This window comes from Strix aluco, chromosome W (assembly GCF_031877795.1).
Source record: "Strix aluco isolate bStrAlu1 chromosome W, bStrAlu1.hap1, whole genome shotgun sequence".
NCBI lineage: Eukaryota > Metazoa > Chordata > Aves > Strigiformes > Strigidae > Strix > Strix aluco.
In genome coordinates, this window is record NC_133970.1 from 25,136,952 (window position 1) to 25,164,638 (window position 27,687).

Here is a 27,687-nt window from a genome sequence, read left to right on the forward strand (position 1 = left end):
CGTTGAGGGCTTTGGGTCGGTGCCCGTTGAGGGCTTTGGGTCGGTGCCCGTTGAGGGCTTTGGGTCGGTGCCCGTTGAGGGCTTTGGGTCGGTGCCCGTTGAGGGCTTTGGGTCGGTGCCCGTTGAGGGCTTTGGGTCGGTGCCCGTTGAGGGCTTTGGGTCGGTGCCCGTTGAGGGCTTTGGGTCGGTGCCCGTTGAGGGCTTTGGGTCGGTGCCCGTTGAGGGCTTTGGGTCGGTGCCCGTTGAGGGCTTTGGGTCGGTGCCCGTTGAGGGCTTTGGGTCGGTGCCCGTTGAGGGCTTTGGGTCGGTGCCCGTTGAGGGCTTTGGGTCGGTGCCCGTTGAGGGCTTTGGGTCGGTGCCCGTTGAGGGCTTTGGGTCGGTGCCCGTTGAGGGCTTTGGGTCGGTGCCCGTTGAGGGCTTTGGGTCGGTGCCCGTTGAGGGCTTTGGGTCGGTGCCCGTTGAGGGCTTTGGGTCGGTGCCCGTTGAGGGCTTTGGGTCGGTGCCCGTTGAGGGCTTTGGGTCGGTGCCCGTTGAGGGCTTTGGGTCGGTGCCCGTTGAGGGCTTTGGGTCGGTGCCCGTTGAGGGCTTTGGGTCGGTGCCCGTTGAGGGCTTTGGGTCGGTGCCCGTTGAGGGCTTTGGGTCGGTGCCCGTTGAGGGCTTTGGGTCGGTGCCCGTTGAGGGCTTTGGGTCGGTGCCCGTTGAGGGCTTTGGGTCGGTGCCCGTTGAGGGCTTTGGGTCGGTGCCCGTTGAGGGCTTTGGGTCGGTGCCCGTTGAGGGCTTTGGGTCGGTGCCCGTTGAGGGCTTTGGGTCGGTGCCCGTTGAGGGCTTTGGGTCGGTGCCCGTTGAGGGCTTTGGGTCGGTGCCCGTTGAGGGCTTTGGGTCGGTGCCCGTTGAGGGCTTTGGGTCGGTGCCCGTTGAGGGCTTTGGGTCGGTGCCCGTTGAGGGCTTTGGGTCGGTGCCCGTTGAGGGCTTTGGGTCGGTGCCCGTTGAGGGCTTTGGGTCGGTGCCCGTTGAGGGCTTTGGGTCGGTGCCCGTTGAGGGCTTTGGGTCGGTGCCCGTTGAGGGCTTTGGGTCGGTGCCCGTTGAGGGCTTTGGGTCGGTGCCCGTTGAGGGCTTTGGGTCGGTGCCCGTTGAGGGCTTTGGGTCGGTGCCCGTTGAGGGCTTTGGGTCGGTGCCCGTTGAGGGCTTTGGGTCGGTGCCCGTTGAGGGCTTTGGGTCGGTGCCCGTTGAGGGCTTTGGGTCGGTGCCCGTTGAGGGCTTTGGGTCGGTGCCCGTTGAGGGCTTTGGGTCGGTGCCCGTTGAGGGCTTTGGGTCGGTGCCCGTTGAGGGCTTTGGGTCGGTGCCCGTTGAGGGCTTTGGGTCGGTGCCCGTTGAGGGCTTTGGGTCGGTGCCCGTTGAGGGCTTTGGGTCGGTGCCCGTTGAGGGCTTTGGGTCGGTGCCCGTTGAGGGCTTTGGGTCGGTGCCCGTTGAGGGCTTTGGGTCGGTGCCCGTTGAGGGCTTTGGGTCGGTGCCCGTTGAGGGCTTTGGGTCGGTGCCCGTTGAGGGCTTTGGGTCGGTGCCCGTTGAGGGCTTTGGGTCGGTGCCCGTTGAGGGCTTTGGGTCGGTGCCCGTTGAGGGCTTTGGGTCGGTGCCCGTTGAGGGCTTTGGGTCGGTGCCCGTTGAGGGCTTTGGGTCGGTGCCCGTTGAGGGCTTTGGGTCGGTGCCCGTTGAGGGCTTTGGGTCGGTGCCCGTTGAGGGCTTTGGGTCGGTGCCCGTTGAGGGCTTTGGGTCGGTGCCCGTTGAGGGCTTTGGGTCGGTGCCCGTTGAGGGCTTTGGGTCGGTGCCCGTTGAGGGCTTTGGGTCGGTGCCCGTTGAGGGCTTTGGGTCGGTGCCCGTTGAGGGCTTTGGGTCGGTGCCCGTTGAGGGCTTTGGGTCGGTGCCCGTTGAGGGCTTTGGGTCGGTGCCCGTTGAGGGCTTTGGGTCGGTGCCCGTTGAGGGCTTTGGGTCGGTGCCCGTTGAGGGCTTTGGGTCGGTGCCCGTTGAGGGCTTTGGGTCGGTGCCCGTTGAGGGCTTTGGGTCGGTGCCCGTTGAGGGCTTTGGGTCGGTGCCCGTTGAGGGCTTTGGGTCGGTGCCCGTTGAGGGCTTTGGGTCGGTGCCCGTTGAGGGCTTTGGGTCGGTGCCCGTTGAGGGCTTTGGGTCGGTGCCCGTTGAGGGCTTTGGGTCGGTGCCCGTTGAGGGCTTTGGGTCGGTGCCCGTTGAGGGCTTTGGGTCGGTGCCCGTTGAGGGCTTTGGGTCGGTGCCCGTTGAGGGCTTTGGGTCGGTGCCCGTTGAGGGCTTTGGGTCGGTGCCCGTTGAGGGCTTTGGGTCGGTGCCCGTTGAGGGCTTTGGGTCGGTGCCCGTTGAGGGCTTTGGGTCGGTGCCCGTTGAGGGCTTTGGGTCGGTGCCCGTTGAGGGCTTTGGGTCGGTGCCCGTTGAGGGCTTTGGGTCGGTGCCCGTTGAGGGCTTTGGGTCGGTGCCCGTTGAGGGCTTTGGGTCGGTGCCCGTTGAGGGCTTTGGGTCGGTGCCCGTTGAGGGCTTTGGGTCGGTGCCCGTTGAGGGCTTTGGGTCGGTGCCCGTTGAGGGCTTTGGGTCGGTGCCCGTTGAGGGCTTTGGGTCGGTGCCCGTTGAGGGCTTTGGGTCGGTGCCCGTTGAGGGCTTTGGGTCGGTGCCCGTTGAGGGCTTTGGGTCGGTGCCCGTTGAGGGCTTTGGGTCGGTGCCCGTTGAGGGCTTTGGGTCGGTGCCCGTTGAGGGCTTTGGGTCGGTGCCCGTTGAGGGCTTTGGGTCGGTGCCCGTTGAGGGCTTTGGGTCGGTGCCCGTTGAGGGCTTTGGGTCGGTGCCCGTTGAGGGCTTTGGGTCGGTGCCCGTTGAGGGCTTTGGGTCGGTGCCCGTTGAGGGCTTTGGGTCGGTGCCCGTTGAGGGCTTTGGGTCGGTGCCCGTTGAGGGCTTTGGGTCGGTGCCCGTTGAGGGCTTTGGGTCGGTGCCCGTTGAGGGCTTTGGGTCGGTGCCCGTTGAGGGCTTTGGGTCGGTGCCCGTTGAGGGCTTTGGGTCGGTGCCCGTTGAGGGCTTTGGGTCGGTGCCCGTTGAGGGCTTTGGGTCGGTGCCCGTTGAGGGCTTTGGGTCGGTGCCCGTTGAGGGCTTTGGGTCGGTGCCCGTTGAGGGCTTTGGGTCGGTGCCCGTTGAGGGCTTTGGGTCGGTGCCCGTTGAGGGCTTTGGGTCGGTGCCCGTTGAGGGCTTTGGGTCGGTGCCCGTTGAGGGCTTTGGGTCGGTGCCCGTTGAGGGCTTTGGGTCGGTGCCCGTTGAGGGCTTTGGGTCGGTGCCCGTTGAGGGCTTTGGGTCGGTGCCCGTTGAGGGCTTTGGGTCGGTGCCCGTTGAGGGCTTTGGGTCGGTGCCCGTTGAGGGCTTTGGGTCGGTGCCCGTTGAGGGCTTTGGGTCGGTGCCCGTTGAGGGCTTTGGGTCGGTGCCCGTTGAGGGCTTTGGGTCGGTGCCCGTTGAGGGCTTTGGGTCGGTGCCCGTTGAGGGCTTTGGGTCGGTGCCCGTTGAGGGCTTTGGGTCGGTGCCCGTTGAGGGCTTTGGGTCGGTGCCCGTTGAGGGCTTTGGGTCGGTGCCCGTTGAGGGCTTTGGGTCGGTGCCCGTTGAGGGCTTTGGGTCGGTGCCCGTTGAGGGCTTTGGGTCGGTGCCCGTTGAGGGCTTTGGGTCGGTGCCCGTTGAGGGCTTTGGGTCGGTGCCCGTTGAGGGCTTTGGGTCGGTGCCCGTTGAGGGCTTTGGGTCGGTGCCCGTTGAGGGCTTTGGGTCGGTGCCCGTTGAGGGCTTTGGGTCGGTGCCCGTTGAGGGCTTTGGGTCGGTGCGTTATCCTATTAATTCATACCCCAGGGCTACCTGCTACTTTCTTATAGCCAATCCCCAAACTATCTGGTAAGCTACACTGAATCCACAAAACATACTGGGCACGCAGAATGCTTAGGCAACGTTCAGAAATCATCATATGTTGCTATAAGTAAATAATTTGCATGGAAATGGTCACTTCTCTGTATCAATTCCCCCCTTTTCTTTCACATTTGCAAATTCTTTTGCTATATCATGCCATTCCCTTTAAGGGTTTTGGCAAGGTATGCACCACTCTCCACCTTTTGGCGTAGCTGATGTCTTTTCCAATCCCCATAATGGTTGCTAGTATACTTGCATATCCACATAAACCACTGTAGCATGCAACATATCCATATTCCTAGAATAATTATGAAGACACAGGCTATAAAGAGCTGTTTTAACCATGTTAGGTCTGGTAGCCAAGATGTGAGTTTCTCCCATAGGTTTGTAAATCCGAATGATGTATTCTCCTGAGTTATTTGGTGTAGTATTTTTGACTGCTGCCATATTTGGGTCATATCTGTTTCAATTCTTTTATCTTGACTAATATATGAGAAGCAGCTTTGATTTATTATCAAACATACTCTTCCCTCTTTAGCTGTTATTAAATCTAAAACCATATGATTTTGTAAGACTACTTTACTAAGTGAGGAAATTTCTACTTGTAGCCCCTGGATGGCGTCTACAGTGGAATTTACTATTTTTTCCATTGTGGCCGAAATATTTACTATGGCCTTTTCTGGTTCACTGACTCCTAATTGAGGAAAGAGCCATCTTACAAAACTATGATAAGCTGTCGGTCTTTTTATAAGAGGGTTTTCTAGAGCCCTACACACCTTCCACCAAGGGGTCCATATAAATCCAGGTGGGGGATGTAAGTGGTTATATATTTTGTCCTGGGGAATCACATATCCCAGGGTGCAATCCCAATCCCAATATTTAGGCAGAGATTTCCTTGCCCTTCCATCCCCACACAACCACCGGTGACCATTAGGGATACAGTCATAAGAATAGTTGAACCATAGTCCTTTCAGTATAGCTGGTGGACAAGTGCTGTTAAGGGTGGCATGGAGAGTTTCTCTTATTTCACATTTGGTTATTTTTTCTAAAGGAAATCTTCCAAACTTCAGGGCAGTCTTGTTATTTTGTCTGATGATGATTGGCTTTTCTAATATTTGCAAATCAGATTTAAGTGGATAGCCATTTTTGCTCCCACAAGAATGATTGGGGACTGATTCCTTAGGAGGCAGTGGGCTCTGGGAACCCCAACATATGGTTTCTCCTGAGGGTAATTGGCTCTCCTGTTGGCCAGGGCCACAACTAGTACCCACGTTCCAGATTATGTTATCCTCTGTGGGCAGAGTGGAGTTATTTAAGCTATCGTGGGGCCAACTCCATTTGTTATAAGACACTGGAATTCCAAGGAGTGAAATCTCTAAATTTACCTACGATCCCTACCCATAGTCCAATCGTGTTGATAATCAGTGTCCATCCTTTTGTTGGATTCGGAGTCTTAGGGGTCCAGTTGATTTTGATTCCCATTGCTGTTTCAGGGCTCCTTTGACTTGAGTGTGATGTATCCATGATGATCGTTTTTTAATCTTGATTGCTGTATGGGACGTTAACACCTGAAATGGACCCTCCCACTTTGGTTCCAGAGGTGAATCTGAAAAAGATCTGATATATACATAATCACCAGGTTCAGTGTTGGGTACAGGCCTGTCCAGACCTCGAGCCCTGGTCCCCAGGACTAATTTCTCTATTTCTCGCAGTTGCTTTTGTAGACTTATAACATAATCTGTTAGTATTTCATCTCCAACCTGGGTTGATATTCCTGCTTGTATCATATATGGTCTCCCATATACTATTTCAAAAGGACTTAATCCCTCCTTAATTCTGGGTTTGGTTCTGATTCTTCGAAGGCCTAAGGGCAATGCTTGGGGCCAGGACAATCCAGCTTCCTGGCCTAGTTTTACTATTTGTTGTTTGATTAAATGATTCATTTTTTTCTACTTGACCACTGGCTTGTGGATTATACGGGGTATGTAATTATGTAATCGCCAGTCTATTCCTAAAAGTTTACTAACCTGCTAGACAATTTTTGCCACAAAATGTGATCCCTGAACTGAGGATATTGTTGCTGGAACCCCAAACCTTGGTATTATTTCTTGTAACAATACCTTAGTTACTTCTCTGGCTTTATTAGTTCGGCAAGGGAATGCTTCTGGCCACCTGGAAAAGGTATCTGTCAAGACCAAAAGGTACTGAAACCCCCCTTTTCTTGGGAGTTCAGAAAAATCAACTTGTTTTTTACCATCTGGAACCAAAGACTGCACTTCTACTTTACCTTCCTCAGCCACTCTTTTGGCCTCATGATCTGCCATCATTGCCAAGTTCATGGGTGGAACTTCCTCTTTGGTGAGCCTTGCAATGCATTATAGCCACCTTTTCAGGTAGTTGCACCGCTTCCAGGAGTTTGAGGATTTCTTTGGCATGCTTTATATGTTTTCCATGTGCAGACAGGAGTCCTCTTTCTTTCCACACTGCCCCATGAGCATGGACCACTTTGAAAGCGTATTTAGAGTCCGTCCATATATTGTTTTTCATGCCCTTGGCCATCTCCAGTTCCCATGTTGGAGCTATTATTTCTGCCTTTTGTGCTGAGGTATTTGGAGGAAGAGCTTTAGATTCTATTACCTGATCTTCGGTGGTTACCGTGTATCCTGCCTTGCGGATACCTTGTCGGACAAAACTGCTCCCATATTTATGCCAGGATTCATCAGCTTCCTCTAATGGTTCCTCCTTGAGGTCTGGCTGGCTGGAATAGACTGCTTCAATCGTTTCCAGGCAGTCGTGTGTCACTCGTTCTCCTGTGGTTCCACTGAGAAAAGAAGCTGAGTTGACAATATTAGTAACCTCTATTTCTATATCATCCTGTTCCACTAGGAGGGCTTGGTATTTCAGGTACCTTTGAGGTGAAAGCCAGTGTCCTCCTTTCATGTTTAGTACTGCAGACACTGTGTGGGACACTAGTACTGTGATTTTATGACCCAATGTGAGTTTGTGTGCTTCCTGGATATTTAAAACTACTGCTGCTACTGCCCTCAGGCAATTAGGCCATCCTTTGCTTACTTCATCGCGTTGTTTAGAGAAGTATGCCACTGCCCTTCCATCTGGTCCCAAATTTTGGGCCAGGACCCCTAGGGCTATTCCCTGTTTCTCGTGGGAGAATAACCAGAAAGGCTTAGTGATGTCTGGTAAACCCAAAGCAGGGGCATCCATCAGCTTCCTTTTCAGCTGATGGAATGCTCTGTCCGCCTCTCCATTCCAAGTGAGGGTTTTCAGATTTGATTTTAATAGTTCATAAAGGGGTTTTATCATGAGTCCGTAGTTATATATCCACAGGCGACACCATCCGGTCATTCCTAGGAACGTGCGGAGCTCTTTAGCTGTCTGTGGCTGAGGGGTCTGACAGATGGCCTCCTTCCTTGCAGTTCTAGGGTCCATTGACCAGCCGTGACCTCGTATCCAAGGTAGGTTACTTGCTGCTGAGATACTGGAGCTTTCTGTGGAGAGACTCGATAGCCATTAAGTCCCAAAAATTTAATAAACTAATAGTCCATGTTATGCACATTTCTTTAGTCTCTGTAGCTATTAATAAATCCTCTACATACTGCAGAATTTCCCTGATTCCATGCGGTCGCTCCCATTGCTCCAGGTCTTTAGCTAGTTGGTTTCCAAAAAGAGTGGGGCTATTTTTAAACCCCTGGGGTAGCACAGTCCCTGTTAATTGTATCTTCCTTCTGGAGTCCGTGTTTTCTCTTTCAAATGCAAACAATAACTGACTTTCGGAGTTCAAAGGCAAGCAAAAGAAGGCGTCTTTTAGGTCCAGTACGGTAAACGGAGCCAATTCAGGTACTAGTCTGATCAACAGTGTATATGGGTTTGCTACAACAGGATGCAGATCATCTCCTCCCTATTGCTGTATACTCTCCATGCTATGTCCAACAAGGTCTCCAAATTCCTACTCTCTGGCACTTTCAGCTTCTGCAACTTCTTTCGAATGTCACGTGCTGATTGCCCTATAAATAATGACAATGTTGTATTCCCACCTCTGATCCTGGATCTAAGGGTGTGTGTCGCCTCACGGTATCCCGGAGCTTCTCCAGGAATTCTGATGACGTATCTTTAGGTCCCTGTCAAACGGTGTATAGGGCCGCACAGTTAATTGCTTTCGGTACAGCCCGCTCCATGCCCCTTACAATCCAATCTCTATATGCATTTAGCAATCTCATATGGGCTCCTCTGTTGGGGTCCCAGCGTGGGTGTTGTATTAGAAACTGAAAATGCTTGGTCACCCCAACAGAGTCACTTCGATACCCCTTCGCTGCACTTTTCCGAGTTGCAAGATCAAAGGAAGTGAACGGGACTTTTATTCTGACAGCCCCACCCCACCCCCCCCCCATCCGGCCCTACGGCCTCCCTCAGAGCAGCCGGCACCACCGCTCGCTTCTCCCGTCCCTGTCTCCGATACGGGGAGCCTGGCTCTGGTTCCTCCAAACTTTTGCTCTCCTCCTGCCGGCTTCCTACCGGTGGTTTATAGTACTCTGGTAAATCCTTTATTTCGGCCCCTTTCCCTTTCCCTTCCTTCTTATTCTTTTTCCAGTGCCAGCACTAGTGGATCTCATGGGGGTGCCAGGCCACAGTCTGTTTGAGATTCAGGATGGTCTCGGAGGGTGAAAAACATGTCGGCATAGGAGACTTCATCCCTCCTTAAAACAGCATCACTTGTAACAGGGTGCTATAATTCAAGGACTCATTAAGGGGTCATTTTTCCCCTCATCCAATTTATATAGGGGCCACCACTGATTGCAATATGTTATTAGTGTCTTTTTATTCACACTTGCACCTGGAGGTCCCCCTGTCTTCTTCCAGAGTTTTAAAATACAGCCTAGGGGACTCTTTTTGATTATGCCCCCACTCTGGCCGCTTCCCATCTCGTCTACTTTACCTTAAAACGCTACCTGATTAAGCTGACAATATCCCCTCAGGCAGATGGTACAAAGGTGCACTCTCCCCACAGAGTATGCACCTAAATTCAAGACAACAATTAACACAGAATTACTGCCTCCTGCTAGAGGAGATATCTCACCTATGACACTTCAAACACTGAGCCCGAACAAACAGGCAGCACCGATGACCCAGTGGGCGGGCACTAGGGTGCTCTGTACTAAGGAATGTTCACTCGTCCTGCACTACCCCCCCACTGGTACAGAGTCTGCCCTGCGCTTCGTTCCTCTCCGGCCGCTTCCCTCATGGGATAACGGAACTGCGGGTCAGAGAACTCCGCACTCCGCAGCTGCAGCTGGGCTGCGCCTCACACCCGCAGAACAGTCACACACCCACACAAAGGGGCCCTTACACTTATTACTCACACAACATAAAATGACAAATTCTACAAACATCAAAACACCAATTACAACAATTGCTAAATCATAAAAGTCGTAAATCAAAGCCAAAAGCATAAATCATATACCATGAGCTGTTTGCCATTTATCATTTACCACAAACCTACACCTGATCGATATCGACTAAATTATTATAAACGGTACCAGATTTTACATTTGATGGTAACATGGCAATGCCCCACCACTCCCGTACCCCCGTACTAGGAGTACCCAGGTTGACCCAGGATACCAATGTGGTCAGAGTGTCGAAACCACTCTGTCACCCACGGGCCCACTACCACTCTACTTGGGGACTCGCACCCCAACCCCAGGGACGGGACGAGTACAGATGCTCTTTACTTCGCGTAGGACGTCTCCTTACAACTTAAAGGTCTCCCCCTTCTCCAACATACCTGATCCACCACTGATAGATGGTCCTTCTCTGCCCCTGCCAAGATCGGGAGAGCGAGGGAGGCTCTCCTAGAAAGAAGCCTCAGGGTGTGCCTGGAGCGTCCCCCTCTCAGCCGGTCCTGCAGCCGGACAGAGAGGGTCCCATCTGGGGTGCCAACTGACTTGTGGAAACAAATTCTACAACTCAAATAGAGTTATAAAGCAGGTATGTTTACTCCAGCACCGGGGTGCAAGGGGATTTCTCCACAAAGCTTGCACACCCACCGCACATCTTACCAAAAACTTATCGAGTGTGGATATACATATTCATTGGATTACATAACACAAACATACATATGCATGAGTGAGGCTGGGTTAGTTCTAGAGGCTGGTGTCAGCAGTTTATGTTCTCTTTGCACCTGCGCATTGCCTCCTGGGGGGCATCTTTGGGGGGCTTTGGGAGGAAGGCTCGTAGTCTTTCTCACCTTGTACTTTTCCCCGGAGCATGCGCAGATTCTCTTAGCCAATTTCTTGAACAACAAAAATGTTTTTCAGCCGGTTTACTCATTCTATCTTATCTAAGAGAACCAATGAAACTTCTACCATCCGTATATGGCTATCTTTACTCATTACTGAGGCCCAACTAGTTAGAGCACATCTGTTCCTCAAGGACAAAACCATGATATTTTGCTGAACACTGCAGTTCTTGGTAGATTTTCACAGTAAACTGCTTTGTTTTGATGGACACAGTAGTCCTTGGTAAAATTCCACAGAACAGTCTGGGCAAGCAGGATTCTTAGCAATATTCAAAAATACTATAAGTAATACTCTAACTTGCTATAAGTAAGGAAATAAGTTGCTAAGCGGTTTTTTATAAGTAAATAAGTCTTAAAACAAGTAACCATTTCTCTGTATCAATACCCCAGGGCTATCTGCTACTTTCTTATCATAGCCAATCCCCAAACTATCTGGTAAGCTACACTGAATCCACAAAACAGTCTGGGCACGCAGGATGCTTAGGCAATGTTCAGAAATCATCATATGTTGCTATAAGTAAATAATTTGCAAGGAAAGGGGTCATTTCTCTGTATCACTGCCCTGCCTTAGGTTTTTTTGGGTTTTATTTTGGTTTTGTTTGGGTTTTTTGTGTTTTTTGGGTTTTTTTTTTTTTTTACATATCCCCTGACCTGAGCTCAGAAACCTATACACCTCTCCTCTGTTAAAGAGTTATTTTCTGGAGTGTGTACACATTGGTGCTGCTGCTTCTCAGATCACTTCCTTTATTTTATATGTGTGTGGTGAGTTGACCTTGGTTCATTGCCAGGTGCCCACCAAAGCTGCTCTGTCAGTCCCCCTCCTCACCTGGACAGGGGAGAGTAAATATATTAAAAGGTTTGTGGATTGAGATAAGTACAGGGAGATATCACTCACCAATTACTGTCATGGACAAAACAGACTCAACTTGGGGAAATTAATTTATTGCCAGTTAACACCAGAACAGGATAATGAGAAATAAGAACAAATCTAAAAACACCTTCCCCCTCACCCCTCCCTTCTTTCTGGGTTTAACTTAACTCCTGGCTTCTTTATCTCCTCCCCCCAAGCATCACATGGGGACAACGAATGGGTGTTGTGGTCAGCTCCTAACGCTTTGTCTCTGCTGCTCCTTCCTCCTCACGCTCTTCCCCTGCTCCAGCACGGGGTCCCACACATGGGAGAAAGTCCTTCACAAACTGCTCCAGCGTGGGTCCTTTCCACAGGGTGCAGTCCTTCAGGAACAGACCGCTCCAGTGTGGGTCCCCCACAGGGCCACAGGTCTTGCCAGAAAACATCCTCCAGCGTGGGCTTCTCTCTCCATGGGGTCACAGGTCCTGCCAGGAACCTGCTCCAGCACAGGCTCTCCACAAGGTCACAGGTTTCTTCAGGGCGCATCCACCTGCTCTGGTGTGGGGTCCTCCATGGGCTGCAGGGGGCCAGCCTGCCTCACCATGGACTGCACCATGGGTTTCAGGGGAATGAATCTCTGCTCTGGCACCTGGAGCACCTCCTCCTCCTCTTTCTTCTCTGACCTTGGTGTTTGCAGGGTTGTTTCTCTCACATATTCTCTCTCCTCTCTCCCAGCTGCTGTTGCACAGCAGTTTCTACCCCTTCCTAAATACACTATCACAGAGGTGCTACCACTATTGCTCAGCTTTGGCCAGTGGTGGGTCTGTCTTGGAGCTGGCTGGCACTGGCTCTGTTGGACATGGGGGCAGCTTCTGGCATCTTCTCACAGAAGCCACCCCTGCAGCCCCCCTGCTACCAAAGATGTTGCCACAAAAACCCACTACAGTATGACAATTCTGTCAGTTCCCTGGGACTTTATTATTGTTATTTTTATCCTGTAATTACACCTTGCTTTATCTCACACAGCAACCTGAACTTCGTGAATGAGAGGTAGATCTGGTGTATGCTACGTGATTAAAAGATGATGGCCGTTGTCATTCACCAAGAATACTCTCCAATCTTTAAAAATTTAATTTGTCAGGGAGTATTGGGTGTGATGAGTCTATTGTGATCTTGCCATCTGGAGTACTGTGTCCAACTCTGGGGCCCCCAGCATAAGAAGAACATGGACCTGCTCAAGCGAGTCCAGAGGAGGCCACACAGGTGATCGGGGGGCTGGAACACCTACCTCATGAGGACAGGCTGAGAGAGGTGGGGTTGTTCAGCCTGGAGAAGAGAAGGCTTCAGGGAGACCTTATAGCAGCCTTCCAGTACTTAAAGGGGGCCTACAGGAACGATGGGGAGGGACTCTTTATCAGGAAGTGTAGTGATAGGATGAGGGGTAACGGTTTTAAACTGAAAGAGGGTAGATTTAGATTAGATACAAGGAAGAAATTCTTCCCTGTGAGGGTGGTGAGGCACTGGAATAGGTTGCCCAGAGAAGCTGTGGCTGCCCCCTCCCTGGAAGTGTTCAAGGCCAGGTTAGATGAGGCTTTGAGCAACCTGGTCTAGTAGGAGTCCCTGCCCATGGCAGGGGGGTTGGAACTAGATGGTCTTGAAGGTCTCTTCCAATCCAAACCATTCTGTGATTCTGTTGATGCAAGGTTGTATTAGCATACACTGAGATTATGCTGTCTACTTGCATCAGCAGACACTACTGTGTTGCCTCCTGGTAACATTTCTTTATTGAACTCAAAAGATAAACTAAATTGAGATTTGTAATCTCTGCAGACTATTCGTACTATGTTTATGCCTGTATCCTTTCCTTGAATGAGGTCTTCACACCTCTGAGAGCAAAGAAGGAAGCTGTCTTTATATGGTGTCAGAACTAATGTGGAGTTCTACTTAGCCTACTATGGCCTTCATGTTCATGGCTGTTTTATATGAAAATTGCTAGAATAGAAATGGCGTCAAAGCTTACTGCTTTTTAGGTAATATATGACATACCCAATTTCTCTCTATGTGCTGAAAAAAGAACAGAAGTATTGATGAGAGGATTTAGTCTAGTGAAGATTCAGACTGTCCATCCCTATTGCCAAAATATATATGTCCTTTCTCAGATCTACCTTTTATCATTCTTAGACAAGAGATAGAGGACATGGTTAGTTTGCACACACTTTGTCAAGTTTTGAGTTTGGCTTCTCTTCTCCTGTCCTTTATGAGTGTTGCTGGACTCTCTGCAGGACCTAGGCTTAACGGGAACATATATTGAGACAAATGCATGATGTTCCTGATCGCTTTCTGCTGGCCCATATAGCCACAGTTATCTATCCTGTTGCAGTTATACAAAGTCCTTGTGATCCCAAAAGGATGGATTGTGTTGTAGTGACTGATTCTTCACCCAATCCTAATGTGGGAACTCTAGTCTTTAGTCTTACTGGAGTGTTATCTTGGTGGACTGATCATGGCCTGGCGGGAGGCTATCACACTCAAGGATCAGAATCCTCAAGATGAACTTTTAGTCTGAAGGTGGACAAGCTGGGATTGACAACACTGCTTGAGTACTGCCTTTGTCATTAGCTTTAAGGATGGTCTTTTAAGTTTATTTCCAAAATGCTTTGGATTTTTAAAACCAGATTAAGATAGAGCAGTGTCTCTGCAGCTCTTGATCTTGTTCATATGATGACTTAGTCATTCAGAGTGCCTTACTTTGACATAAAATATTACCATGGAGGAAGGTCCTGTCCCCATCTTCCCCCAAGTTTTTGTTTCAGCAGAAGTCACCACAGATGGTAATTTATTTTCTGGTAATAATTACACTAACAATTCATCTAGCTCTGCAAGCAGAATTTGAAATGGCTTTTTATAAACTATTACTGGGATCCAACATGGTTTTGTGGTTTTGATGTTAATGTTTTCTGATGAGTGTTGGCATTTAAATTTGATCTGGACAGCAGTTTTCATGAGTCCATTCCATTAAGAACTTTCTTGGTGTGATGATGTTGAAAGATCTTTGAAGCTGAGCAAGAAAAAGACCATTGTATGAGGTCAGGTGTTGATTAACCAGCTTCCAGTTTCAGAAAGGTATTTTTCATAAGCAGGATTAATCCTGATTTTAACTGTTTTAACTAAAACACCCCCCTACTACCCATCCCACACCCCCCTATCATCCCATGCGATGTCATCGTTAAATAGACTAAAATAACTGCCAAGGAGTGAATCTGATCGGTTTACAATTCGGAAGTCGTTAGATTAATGTACCCTTAAGTTTGAAATGCTACATAACATGTATAGTGTCCTATTTTCCCCTTAAATTCAGATATGTTAAGAATTACAAGAAGAAATTAAGCCCAACTAAGTTTTAGTAATCAATGGATAAAGTAATTGAGATGCATAAACATATTAAGGGAAACCAAGTTATGAGATAATTAATTTTGTCATATCAGACCACTAAAAACTTCATTCCCCCCTTATGATGGCTAATTCTTCCTTTCCATGCTTCTGTATAGATACTGTAATGCAGATTTAAGGAAAATGCTTCTCCTAAGTAGTTCTATGGCATACATACCGCATGTGAAAAGTGACAGATTTTTATTTCTTCATTTAAGAGTCTTGAAAGAAACTTTGAAGTTATCCAGTGGATTGAGCTCAGTGAAGAGAACTCAAACTGTTGCCTAAACTTAAATTATTACTCTGTTTAGGTCAGTTCTGGTAGCTTTTTTCTTATGATTCACACTATATAACACTTACTTGTTAACATTGTTTAAAGCCTTTTTTCTTCTCCCTCTAATTATTAATTTAATAGGTTAATTGAATAGCTGGTATCTGAAGGTAGTGCAATACTGTATTTTGTAGAAAAACTGAACACTATTTTTGTGAGAGTAGGGGGTGGCCCACTTACTGCATAGTCCCTACCTCATTTCTAGGTCTTACTATGGTGAAAGCTGTGTTGTCATTTATTTCATACAGTCATAGTACTACAGCAAGCCTGTTAGTATAATCAGAATGTTTGAATGTCTTTGGTTGACTCATTTCTTTCATGAGTCTCATGTATCCCATGAGTTTGGATATATTCCTTGCTTATATCTATACAAAACTTTTTTAAAACATAGGATTTGCGATACTAATATTCCAGTTCTGAATAAATAGAAATCATAAATTCTGAAATTCAAAAACTTTGCTATGTGAATTGATAGGTGTATTTGGAAGGAGAGATAAGGAAATAAAGATTAATATTCCCTACTATAGGATTTGATCTTGTTGCATTGTTCTGGAAATTGGTTTTATCTTAAGAACTGATTGAAGTTTGAATGTAATCATTTTCCGTTGCAGATGAACCGACACGTTCTTTGAGTGGTCTCATCTTGAAGAATAATGTAAAAGCACATTTTCACAGCTTTCCAAATGGGGTAACTGACTTCATTAAAAGCGAGTGTCTGAACAACATTGGTGATTCCTCCCCCTTGATTAGAGCTACTGTAGGTAAGTTTACTCTTATTACTGTCTTCACACTAAAAATGTTACTGATATAAGTAAGAGCTGCACTAGTGAGACTTAAGCTCCTAAAACTGTTTCCTTCTGGTAATTGTCACAGCTACACCATGTTTTGATGCTGATATTAATTTTTGGTGTGAATATATGAAAGTCTGTGGGGACGAATTCCCGTACAGGCCACAGCAGACAAGACCACAGACAATCAATATGATTGGAAGTCAAGCTCAAACTTTTATTAGCAAGCAAGCCCTTATATACTCTTGTGCCTTCTAAAAATAGCAGCAAGCCCTTATATACTGTTGTGCATGCTTATTTCTAAAAATAGCTCCCCTCGGTACTTTCCACAAACATTGCTACCTGCACACAGCCAGTAGAGAAGTTCCTGCTTTTGCAATTCCAAAAGGTCTCTTCTTTATCAGTTTCTTCCTTAACGAGCACATTCTTTTCTTCTGGCCTTCTTGTAACTATTTGTTTTCAGACATCGTTAATGTTCTGACCCGAGTGCTGGTTGTACTTTTCCATTGTCAGTGTGGGCAGAAAGTTCAGTAAACCAGCATACGCACCCACAAAAGTCACACTTATTTTTGCTTCCTGTTCTTTTATAACTGATTTAGCGATTTGGTTCATATCTCGTGAAATGTGACTGAACATAAGTTTACTTGAATCTACTAAAATTGAGCTTGGTGCCAATTTTTATACCTAAACCCAGGAACAAGCTAAAGGTCTGATTTCGGAACTATTTTGGCACTCCATCTGCATCAATGAAACACTTCTGTTAGCTGATTTCCTCTCTGCACACCCCTTCAGCAAATCACTATACCATGCATGACACTAGTATAAGTTTGTTTTTTAAATACTTTCTGTCAGGAAACAGTAGATAAACTGTGATCAGAACATCAGCTAGAAGTTTTTGCTGCATGGATTTCTGATTTCTTAAATACTGTATTTAAGTACACCTTTTCCATAACATGCATATTTGTATTATTTTTACTTATTTCTAGGTAATGTTGCTTTTCTGTCTGTTTTTTGAGAATATTATTTCCCCCATAGTAATACATTCATAGTAATTTTCCTCATCCACTCCAAAAACTAGAAAAAAAGCAAAATAAATGTATATTTATGTACAGTAGAAAAAAAAAAAGAGGTGGGTACAAGTTCAGAAAGGAATTCAGCTTGTATCAGCTGATTTCTGTTGTAAAATAATCTACCAGTTATTGCTCCTTTTAGAATCATTTGCTTTTTCTATAGGATTCCTTCTCCAGACATCTGGGTTAAGGACTTTGAACTAGAGAAAAATGTCCATCTCTTTGCTTTTTCCTGCTGTCTCATCCCTTTGAAGCTGCTTTACTGTGAATTTTATTAATGCCCCATTTCCTTAATGACAGTAGAAACAAGTCTTTGAGTGGCAGGTACTTTTGTGATTTCACCTTGTAGAAGAGTTGTGCTTGTTTGTTCATAGGAGTTGTCAGTGGAGTATAATGAAGCTGACTAAAGAATATAAAAACATATTACAGCTCTGTTTGGATTGCTGTCTTAAGGTGGTGTGGTAGTGGTGGCAGCTGGGGGAGGGGGTGGGGTGCAGGCTGTTTGTTTTTGAGCAGTTTATTCTTTGATTTCTCCTAGTAGGAAACATTTGTGGATTAGTAGCTGAATTATTGTTGAGCTTTAAGCTGCTTTTTATTATTCAAGCATATATGAACTCTGAAGATGCGAACCAACTGATGAACTGGTATGCTTACATAATAAGAGTTGCTATTTAGCGTGTGTTTTGTATCCTCCTGTGTCAAGTAATTAAATGTTGGATCATTGTAGGCTTCTGTCTTAATAGTGAGGTTGGTCCAGTACTCACTGGTCTCTTGATATCCAGATCAGTATAGGTATAAATATATTGCTACCTGGCTAGGCTGCCTTGTTAGCATATGAGTTGACATGTTCTAGTCAGAGCTGCTCACTGAGATGTGTACATGGTTTTGCTGTTCAAGCACTATTAATTTAATGAGCCAACCTCAAATAAGATCTCTGGAATTCTGAGAGGAAGATGAGAAAGTACATCAAAATAGCATCAGGGAAGAAGTAATGCAGCCTTTGTGGTCTCTGGCATCTGGTGCTAACCAGACAAAAGCTGATACAATTTGATCAAGATGGAGGCAAGCTGATTGATCCCGTTCTCAGAAGTCGCCTCACTGAGGACAGTGAAGATGGCAATAGAGTCTATTTTAGAACTGTGATTCAAGACCAAATGGTAACTACGCACTGTTATATCCTTACTTAGCTTTTCCTTGTTTTAACCCCCCAAATGAGTAACAGTGTGGAACTTCGCTGTGCTGTGTGGTACAGGTTTTAAAAAACCTCGTGTCAACATTGAAATATGGATTCAAGTTCAAAAAAGATGGCTGCATGTGTTGAAGACCCACAAACTTACCAGGAAATAAATGCATCTGTTTAGGAGGTATCTATGACTGTTCTTAAAAGTTTCTGGGGATTCTGTCTAGGCAGGACCTTAGTGTAGCTCCCTGCTGCCTGCTGTCCTGGTTTGAGTGAGTGGCAGGGGTTTTTTGGTAGTGGGGGAGGGGGCTACAGCAGTGAGAAGCTTTTCTAAGTTCCCCTGGCTCCAAGTCAGACCCGCACCAAGGCAGGGCCAATTAGCTGCGCCTCTGTGATAATGTATTTAAGAAGGGGAACCTGGGAGGAGTTGTGAGGAGAAGTTTGAAGGAGAACATCTGTGTGGACACCGAGGTCAGTGGAAGAAAGGAGGAGAAGGGGAGGTGGTGTGCTGGAGCAGAGACTCCCCTGTATCCCATGGTGAGACAGCAGGGCTGCCCGCCCCCCACCCATGGAGGTTTACGGTGAAGACCGATTTACAGCCTGTGGGGGGCCCCACGTCCTCACGCCAGGTGACTGCACCTGAAGAAGTCCAGGACCCCATGGGAAGAAGGCCCCGCTGCTGTAGTTCAGCGCTGGGAGGACTGCAACATGAGGGGGTGACCAACACGCCCGTGGGAGTGACTCATGTTGGAGTTAGTTTGTGGAGGACTGTCTCCTGTGAGAGGGGGACCGTGCTGGAACAGGGGAGGAATGGCAGAACTTACCCCCCCACCCCGAGGTAGAAGCAGCTGAAGGACTGACCACACCCCCTATTCCCTGCCCCCCTGCGCCCTGGAGGCAAGTAGGCCTGGGAAGAAGGGAGGGAGGAAGGTGTTTTCAAGATGTGGTAATGCTTCTCACAGTCCTACTCTGTCTGTTAAGTGCTGTTGTTGTTAGTGTCTGTATTAAATGTATGTTTTGTTTTTCTTTTAATGAGCCTGTCTTTTGCCTGTGCCTTAAAGGAATAGGTCATCCCTCCTTGTCCTTATCTCAAGTTTTCCTCCTTCCCAGTGCTGGGGGGGGAAGGGGGGAGTGAGTGGCTGGGTGGTGCTCACTTGCCCTCTAAGCTCAAACCACAACACCTGCTTAAAAGCAAGAAGGGGAAGTAGAAATAGAGTGTTTAAGAGTAGTGGCAGGATTGGAGAGCTTCATTGCAGAAGGAAAGTGAAAGTTAGTGATTGCCCTATGAGGGGGGAATTTTGTCATGAATTTCAACTTAGAATCAGGGAGTTCAGAAATCAACTTTAGGAGCTACAGAGGCAAACCACAACCCCAAAACCTCCAACATTTTCCCTGTCCTGTTGTTGGCATGAAAGTACCGAAGCATAGTTGCTTTTTCTTTATGTTCAATTTTTTTATTGTAGAGTTGATGCTATAAATTGGGATTGTATGTAATTGGAATAGTGATATAAAAGATGCTGTCATGACAATTACAGTTCTGTTTTTAACTATTTCTGACATCCCTCCGGAGTCTGTTCTCTCTTGTGTTTACTGCTCAATTAGCTCAACTGCTGTAATTGTTAAAGTTTACATTTGTAAAGTGAAATATCAATGGATTCTGAAATTTGAATTTGTAATTGATTTGCAATGAACACAAAGACCACCTTTATAAAGATTTTCAGTTTCCAGTTTCTTACCTTGCAGTTTAGTATGTTGGTCAGAAGGAAAGGCCTCCCATCCAGAGGGAACTTGACAGGCTTGAGAGGTGGGCTCATGCAAACCTCATGAAGTTCAACAAGGCCAAGTGCAAGGTCCTGCACATGGGTCAAGGCAATCCCATGCACAAATACAGGCTGGGCGATCAGCGGATTGAGAGCAGCCCTGTGGAGAAGGACTTGGGGCGTTGGTTGACAAGAAGCTCAACATGACCTGGCAATGTGCGCTTGTAGCCCAAAAAGCCTTCTAGATTCTGGGATGCATCAAGAGAAGTGTGGCCAGCAGGTCGAGGGAGGTGATTCTCCCCCTCTACTCCACTCTTGTGAGACCCCACCTGCAGTACTGCATATGGCTCTGACGCCCCCAATATAAGAAGGACATGGATCTGCTTGAGCGAGTCCAGAGGAGGGCCACAAAGATGATCAGGGCGCTGGAGCACTTCCCTCACAAGGACAGGCTGAGAGAGGTGGGGTTCTTCAGCCTGGAGAAGAGAAGGCTCTGGGGAGACCTTATAGCAGCCTTCCAGTACTTAAAGGGGGCCTACAGGAAAGCTGGGGAGGGACTCTTTCCCAGGGAGTGTAGGGATAGGATGAGGGGTAATGGTTTTAAACTGAAAGAGGGTAGATTTAGATTAGCCATAAGGAAGAAGCTCTGTACTGTGAGGGTGGTGAGGCGCTGGCACAGGCTGCCCAGAGAAGCTGTGGCTGCCCCCTCCCTGGAAGTGTTCAAGGCCAGGTTGGACAGGGCTTTGAGCAACCTGATCTAGTGGAAGGTGTCCCTGCCCACAGCAGGACGGTTGGAACTAGATGATCTTTAACGTCCCTTCCAATCCAAACCATTCTATGATTCTGTGAACTGTCAATTCTAGCCCAAACCTGTCAAAAAGCGGAAAGCTACTAAATTGATTATTCTTGTGATGTCCTTGTTTCTGCGTCTGTGTTGCAGAGAAAGCCACAAAGGGAAATCTCTGGTGTCTTCTGTTCCCTGCTGGCCAACTAAAGCACCAGGCGGATGAGAAATATTTCTGTTACGGATGCTCTCAAATAAACAACCAACCACTAAAAATAAAAAATTAATTATTAATACAGTTAACTATCTCTCTGTAAATTACAGGTTCGAATGTCTGTGAGAGGAGAACAGAACAACTTTCTAGGGTTTAACGGCAACCCAAAACGCTCTATCACTCACCTGACAAGTGAGGGCTCTCAACCTCGAGGACCTGCTCAGGGCAGCGTCCTGACCCAAGGCACCTCGAGGAGTTTCCTTGGGCAGCGTCCCGAACCCAAGGGGAGAGTCCTCAACCGCAGCGTGCTGCTCCAGGGGACGAGCTCAAAATGGCTCCCCCAGGGGACTCCATTTATACCCAGGCCGAATCTGACCTGTAGTCAATAGCGGCTCCCTTTGACCAAAGGCCCCAATTACCGCGAAGCCCTGAGAACAAAGGCAGCCAGGAGCTGCTGCACTTCAGCAGCCAAGAAGCTCTGCTTTTACTGGGTGGATGTACCTGCCACAATTTCATATAGATTTCTTAACTTCAGCATAAGTGCCTAAAATGTTATTTTATATGGCTGTTTCCTCATTGTTCTTAAAACCTTTTGCAAAGCTTCAAATTCTGTACCTATTGTCTCTAAGTTCTTGATTGTCTGGTATTTATTTATTTATTTCTGTCCTCACCAATGTGTCTCTTCATTTAAAAAAGAAAAAAAACCTGGCACAACATTAAATGGCTTCTCTGCAGACCTTTACAGAAAGCTCATAATGACATGTACGGTTTGAACTGCGTGTGTCTCTGCAAGGGGATGATGGCCTCAAGTTGCTTTTTGCCTATATATCTGGAACCTTTTCTTCCTAGTTTATCCTGCTGCTGTCTAGGATAAGTCTTTTTGAAGAACACTTACAGAATCATAGATTCTTAAATTTGTTTCTCAACTTGTGTTAACTCTACAAACCTGTTCCAGATCTAAGTCAGGGAGACAATTTTGCAATTTAAATACATTGTCTAGGAGGCAAGAAGATTCATTTGTTTTGTTCTCTTTATGAAGTTCAATTTAATTTTTTTCTAAAGCAGATGATTAAGATCGAGATGTATTTTCTGTTAATGCGTCTGATATTCTTCACAGGACCATAATATTCAGGAGGAATAGTCTTTAAGACTCCATAGATCTCCATAGGCTTTTGGGTATCTTTTCTATTCAATTGCAATTACCAAGACAACTGGATAAAATACTAGAGCTCTAAAATTGTGGTTTACCTCTATCTTGGTTTTTGCCCTTTGTCTTCTTGGGTTCTCTGTCCTTATTGTATCAAAGGAAGCATGATGCAAAATATCTTTGTGTCTTGCCCAGAATGTCCTTTGGTCTGTAACGTTGTCCTGTATTCTTGTATATTTAATAAGAATTTTAACATTTTATTCCAAAGAAAAAGGATATATATCGTGATTAGTTCAATGAAAAAGCTTAGGAAAGCTTTTTTCATCCTTTGTCACTTGGGAGGTTACTAGTTGAGGCAAAATGGACTCAGGTCTAGTTTATAAGCCACCTTCCCCATTCCTGTCACCTAAGTGGTTTTTCCTGCAACTTCTGTATGTGCTGGAAATGGAATTAGTGACTCTTTGGGCCATCCTATCTGTTTGCTGGATCTGAATCAGCCAATCCCTGCAGCTGATCACTGGATGACCTGCAATAGTGTGTAAGATCTTAGTAGGTATCTCAGTCTTAGAATGTGTCCTTAATGTTTTGTGTAAACGTAGTAAAGTTATGAACACATAATTTACCATTGGGTTATGACATCTTCCTGTGTTCATGCTTTTGTATCATAATAAAGAGGAGGTGACTTGAGGTGGATACTCTGTTTATTGGAGGTCAGGATTTGTATGGTTTTTAGTAAACTTAGAGCAGAACCTGCCCTGTAGTGTTTGGGCATGATTATTTCTTTAACTTGAATTACTTTGTGCTTGAGTTCTCACATCTGAGCTCTTCATGGTAGCAGGAAGGAATAACCTGCCTTTGCATTTCAAAGCCTTTCAAATACCATTAGTAATTAAATATACTTCTTTTTTTTTATGCTTGCCAGCTCTTAATATAACAAGAAATTTCTTAACTCCTTAGATCTTTGAGAGGAGTAAAATGACAAAAATTGATGTGAGACCTGTGAAGAGATGAGATCTCCTTTCCTTTATTCCTCTGATTAACTTAGGTATTCTGATAACAACCATTGCTTCAAAAGGAGAATTACAGAATTGGCCTGAACTCTTACCAAAGCTTTGCAGCCTGTTGGATTCTGAAGATTACAATACCTGTGAGGTAAGGAGACTAATTTTGGAATGGATTATCATCTAAATTTGATTATTTTTTTTCTTCATAGATACTATATGTATGTATATTATTTTGTATGTATGTGTATGCATGTATATAATCTCTTCAGAGAACAGTGGCTCAAATTTGATACTTTTATTCTACCTGCATTCCATATTCTTAGTGTTCATTCAAATGAATTTGTTTTCTTTGCGTAAAAGCAGAATAAGACTGTAGATGGGTAGTCATAGTATTTTGGCTGAGAAGTACCCTAAAGTTTGTGATGCATAGGATAGAGTTAACTTTCCTTGAGCTGGGAGGGAGCACAGTTGGAGTGCTGGGCCTGGATTGGCCGTTGGAGTATTCCATATCATGTGACGCTATGCTCGGTATATAAAGGAGGCAGGTTCTCTCTCATTTCCGCTTCCAGTTGGCGCAGTGGGATCTTTCGTGCTGTCAGGATCACTGCTGGTGGCGGGCTGCGTACTGGTTGCTGGGTGGTGAGCAACTGCATTGTGTATTACCTGTTTGGACTTCCTATTGTTATTGTTGTTTTGTTACCATTACTAAACTGTTTTTTTTTAATTCAACTTATGAATTCTCTCTTTTTGTCCCTCCCCTATTTTACTGGGGGGAAAAAGAAAGGTAAGCAACTGGCTGTGTGGTGATTGGCTACCAGCCCAGTTCAAACCACAACACTAATCTTTTAGGCATCATCAAGTTGACCGTGAATTTTCTCTTACTTAAAAGTAGTGTTGTTCATTCTTCTTATAAGTTAATCTGGAAATGTGATATGTCACTGCTATATCGGGCTAGTTTGAAATGAACTTTTTTATTCAATGTTTATGAAGGAAAATAAATAAATATCACCTCAACTGTTTGAAGCTATGAGGAGAAAAAAGTCTTGTCTGATTTTTAAAAAATAAAAATCTGTGATCTCACAATCTTAATTACTTGATGCTGTCTCCATAAGTGTGTGAAGCATTTTGTATAAAATAATCCTTAGAGATATGACAGTGGTTTAAGATGTCATGCTGTTATGTAGTGTTTTAGTGCTGCTTTCTTAAGAAAAAGGGGGAAAAAAAAAAAAAACACCTTGAAAATGAAGCTCAAATTGACCATCATGTCCAGAGTTCTGTTTTGCACTATAAAAAACCATTAAAGGAAATAAAATCATATATGAAATTAAATTGGATGCTTCTGCAACTTGTCATTTATTTTTCAAATAAGATCTTGCTTTTAAGCATTTTTAAAAATATGATTGAATAAATGAGCATCTAATGCTAAAACTAAAATTGCCAATTATCTATTATAGGCTCATCCAGCTCGAGAGCTTACAGATGATGGTATAAGGTGCTGAAATAAAAAGCCTTTAAGGATGTTTTAATTTAACTCTGTATTTAGTTATGTTTACTTTGATAATTAGCTACGTTTACTGTGGTGTTGTGCTAAATTACCTGTTCTGTACAAAACCTAAAATGTTGCTTTTTTCGAAATGTAAAAGAACAGATTTTTTTTTTTTTATTTTTTTTTTTTAAAAACAGGGTGCATTTGGTGCTCTTCAGAAGATATGTGAAGACTCTGCTGAAATTTTAGATAGCGATGTATTGGACAGACCACTCAATATCATGATACCTAAATTCTTGCAGTTCTTCAAGCACAGCAGTCCAAAAATAAGGTAGGTTCAGGTGTTGTACTAGTTACCTTTTAAAAATTTATTTATGTGAGTAGCGAGGTTGATATTTTGTAGATCTGTTTAAAACATGCTTAGTTTTTTAAAATTATCCTGCATGTGCAAATGGGAGGAGAGAAGGCACAGAAATTTCATGCATCAATAATTTCCATGCTTATCTGCTTAGTTTATAGATCAGCCTCACGTCTTTATACATCTTTGAAATCTAGAATGTCTGACTTCTGAAAATCAAACTGTTCCTTTTAAAATTTTGCATATTATTACAGAATTTTCAATGCTATGGTTAAAATTTCGTATTCTGATTAGAAAGAACTATCTTGCATTCATTTTGTAATAACTGCAGCAATGGGAGAGTAAAAAATTGTTTCCTTATAATAGTTTCTGAGTTCTTGCATAAAAATATTTTTTTGCTTTAACTGCACCAAAATGTAGAAAGCTCTTTATCTTTCAGCTGGATCAAATTAAACGGGTTCAACATCTTTTTACTTTAATACAGTATTAATCTCTCCAAAGTCACAGTAGTATAGGATGGATGAAAAATTACAGAATTAACTTGTTATTGCTAATATTCATCAACAAGAACAGTAGCTTTTACCCTGAAATGAGCCAGCAATGTGACCTTGCCACAAAGAAGGTGAATGGTATCCTGGGTTGGAGTGTTGCCAGCATGGGAGATGATCCTTCCCCTCACCTTCCAGGTGAGGCTGCACCTGGAATACTGTGTCCAGTTCTGGGCTCCCCAGTACAAGAGAGACACGGAGCTACTAGAGAGAGTCTAGTGAAGGGCCACAAAGATGATAGAAGGTCTGGAGCCTCTCTTCTATGAGGAGAGGCTGAGAGAGCTGGGACTGTTCAGCCTGGAGAAGAGAAGGCTCAGGGAGGGATTTCATCAATGTATATAAATACCTGAAGGGAGGGTGTAAGGAAGATGGAGCCAGGCTCTTTTCTGCAGTGCCCGGTGACAGGACAAGAGGGAGTGGGCAAAAACTGAACCACAGGAGGTTCTGCCTTAACATCAGGAAATGCTTTTTCTTACTGTGAGAGTGATCAAGTGCTGGCACAGGTTGCCCAGAGAGGTGGTGGAGTTCCCATCCTTGGAGTTCTTCAGAAGCCCTCAGGATGTGGTCCTGTGCAACCAGCTCTAGGTGGCCCTACTCGAGCAGGGGCATTGGACAAGAAGACCTCCAGAGGTCCCTTCCAACCTCAACCATCCTGCGTGATTCTATGAAACGTGTTTTTTGTACTCCTGTTTGAAAACTATATTGAAAAATTCTACAACTTGGAGGTGACAATTATTGCCAAGAGTAGAGATGGTAAAGACTAAAAGGAAGAGTATAACTGGCAATATATCATGATAGGATTTAAATAGGAACTTAGAAAAATATATAACAAAACATGAACTTGCACTTGTGGAAAGATAACCTTAATACTTGATTGGAGCTGAGAAAGATGGATGCTGTGATGTTTGTGGCTTTGAGACAGTTAAACCAGTTTCAACTTTAAAGCAGATCACCTGCCAACCCCATGGCCTGGTTTCAGTACGTAGTGCTGAAGTATGAAGAATATTGGTAGTGTCAGTAAAATACTTAGTATTTAAAACTGTCAAGAGATAACTTTTGCACACTCTTATGAGAATTTCTTCCAAGAAATGTCTGAACAGACTAGATGTTTGGAGTTACATTAGTAAAAATACTTGAATGGATCTCCAAAGGCAGCTTTGCCTTGTGCCTTTACTTACGTAATTTGGCTTTTGTATCTCTGAGAATGAAAAAGACTTTTAAGTAATGGCTTTGCATGAAGTAGAATAGAAGAACCAATTCTTCACTTTCAGTATGTTTCTACCACAAGTGTTTTAGGTATGTATCCTGAAGCAAGTGTGTATTTGTTCTAAGCTACAACTATATTACTGATGCATATTGGTCTCATTAAATACTAAAAATATTGCAAAGGCATTTGGATACTCAGCAATGAAGAAGGGCGTGCTAAAATTTCACCATGTTGATTTGTATGGAATTGTTAATATCAGAAAAGATCAATAATTATACTGAAAAAGAACATCCTTACATACTATTTGGAACAAATCTGCCAGGTATAGTCATCCTGCTCTGTTTTTATTTACTGAATATTTTATTTTAAATTATTTAATAGATATATTGGAGTATAAGCTGGTACTTAAAAATGTGGTTTAGTAATTTTTCTTGGTAACAATATAGATGTGCAGATTTGTTCTCTCTTGCCTCTAGAAGATGCTTGGACAATGTGGTTTGCTTCCTAATGTTTTTGATGCCTATGTACAGTTTATAAAATGTTTAAGTCATGAAAAAGGTGTATTTTAACTGTTCCATTTGTAGGTCTCATGCTGTTGCATGCGTCAATCAATTTATCATCAGCAGAACTCAAGCTCTTATGTTGCACATAGATTCTTTTATTGAGGTGAGTGTGTATTCTTGGTTGGGGGGATTAAGTTAAATTACGTATCTGATTTATGAAGAGCTTTGAATAATGTTTTACAACCACCACGACCCCCAAACTCCACACTGCTGGCTTCCCATTCTTAGCTTCAGTTCCTGTGGATTAAAGTTCATTCTGTATGCTTATGCTCAGATTAGTCTAAGCACTCTCCCAGCCCAAGGAATAGTATTTTGAAAGATGTTTCCTTTTCATAAATAGAGGAAACTCTTGTTGCATAAAGGTACTGGCAACAGTCTGTCTGGACCTGTGATGGAGAATTCAGTACGGGGATCATCATGTCACTGAGTCTGGATGATGGGTCTCTCTGAATACCGCTACTGAATGTGGATTAGAAGGGTGATATTTTGGGTTCTCTAGAGTATTTTATTTGCTGCTGTTATGTACTGAAGGAGTTTCCTAGCTTCAGAACTTCATTAATGTTTAGGGAAAAAAAAAAATTCAGGAAATAATATTCTTGTGTCTAATGTACATGTGACAAAATACTGGATAACAATGCACATTGAGAGTCTGAAGAGTTCATTTGCTAAACTGTATGTCTTTAATAAATAATATGGTATTTTGAGGTGTGGGC

General features: G+C 45.1%; 2 protein-coding genes across 7 annotated transcripts in view; one reads left to right on the forward strand and one right to left on the reverse strand.

The window, feature by feature from the left end:
* Positions 1 to 27,687, forward strand: part of LOC141917786 (transportin-1-like) — a 112,275-nt gene that overhangs the window by 38,062 nt on the left and 46,526 nt on the right. For all 6 annotated transcript variants that reach the window (XR_012621453.1, XM_074811300.1, XM_074811304.1 and 3 more), the window contains exons 4-7: positions 15,477 to 15,626; positions 22,854 to 22,960; positions 24,496 to 24,629; positions 26,996 to 27,077. Coding sequence is in view for 5 of the 6 variants with exons in the window: in XM_074811300.1 (XP_074667401.1) it covers positions 15,477 to 15,626; positions 22,854 to 22,960; positions 24,496 to 24,629; positions 26,996 to 27,077 (473 nt within the window). In the remaining variant the exon portion in view is untranslated. The remainder of the gene's footprint in view (positions 1 to 15,476; positions 15,627 to 22,853; positions 22,961 to 24,495; positions 24,630 to 26,995; positions 27,078 to 27,687) is intronic.
* Positions 4,089 to 5,466, reverse strand: LOC141917839 (syncytin-B-like). Its single transcript, XM_074811425.1, has 2 exons — positions 5,328 to 5,466; positions 4,089 to 5,233 (listed from the first exon to the last, which is right to left on the reverse strand). The coding sequence occupies exons 1-2, from the start codon at positions 5,464 to 5,466 to the stop codon at positions 4,089 to 4,091; spliced, it is 1,284 nt and encodes a 427-aa protein (XP_074667526.1).

Excerpts from the sequence above, each read along its gene's own strand:
- LOC141917839 (XM_074811425.1), bottom strand. The coding sequence starts at position 5,466 with ATGGATACATCACACTCAAGTCAAAGGAGCCCTGAAACAGCAATGGGA. Across the intron at positions 5,234-5,327 it reads ACTATGGGTAGGGATCGTAG|AGGATAACATAATCTGGAAC; the intron begins GTAAATTTAGAG and ends CTCTGCCCACAG.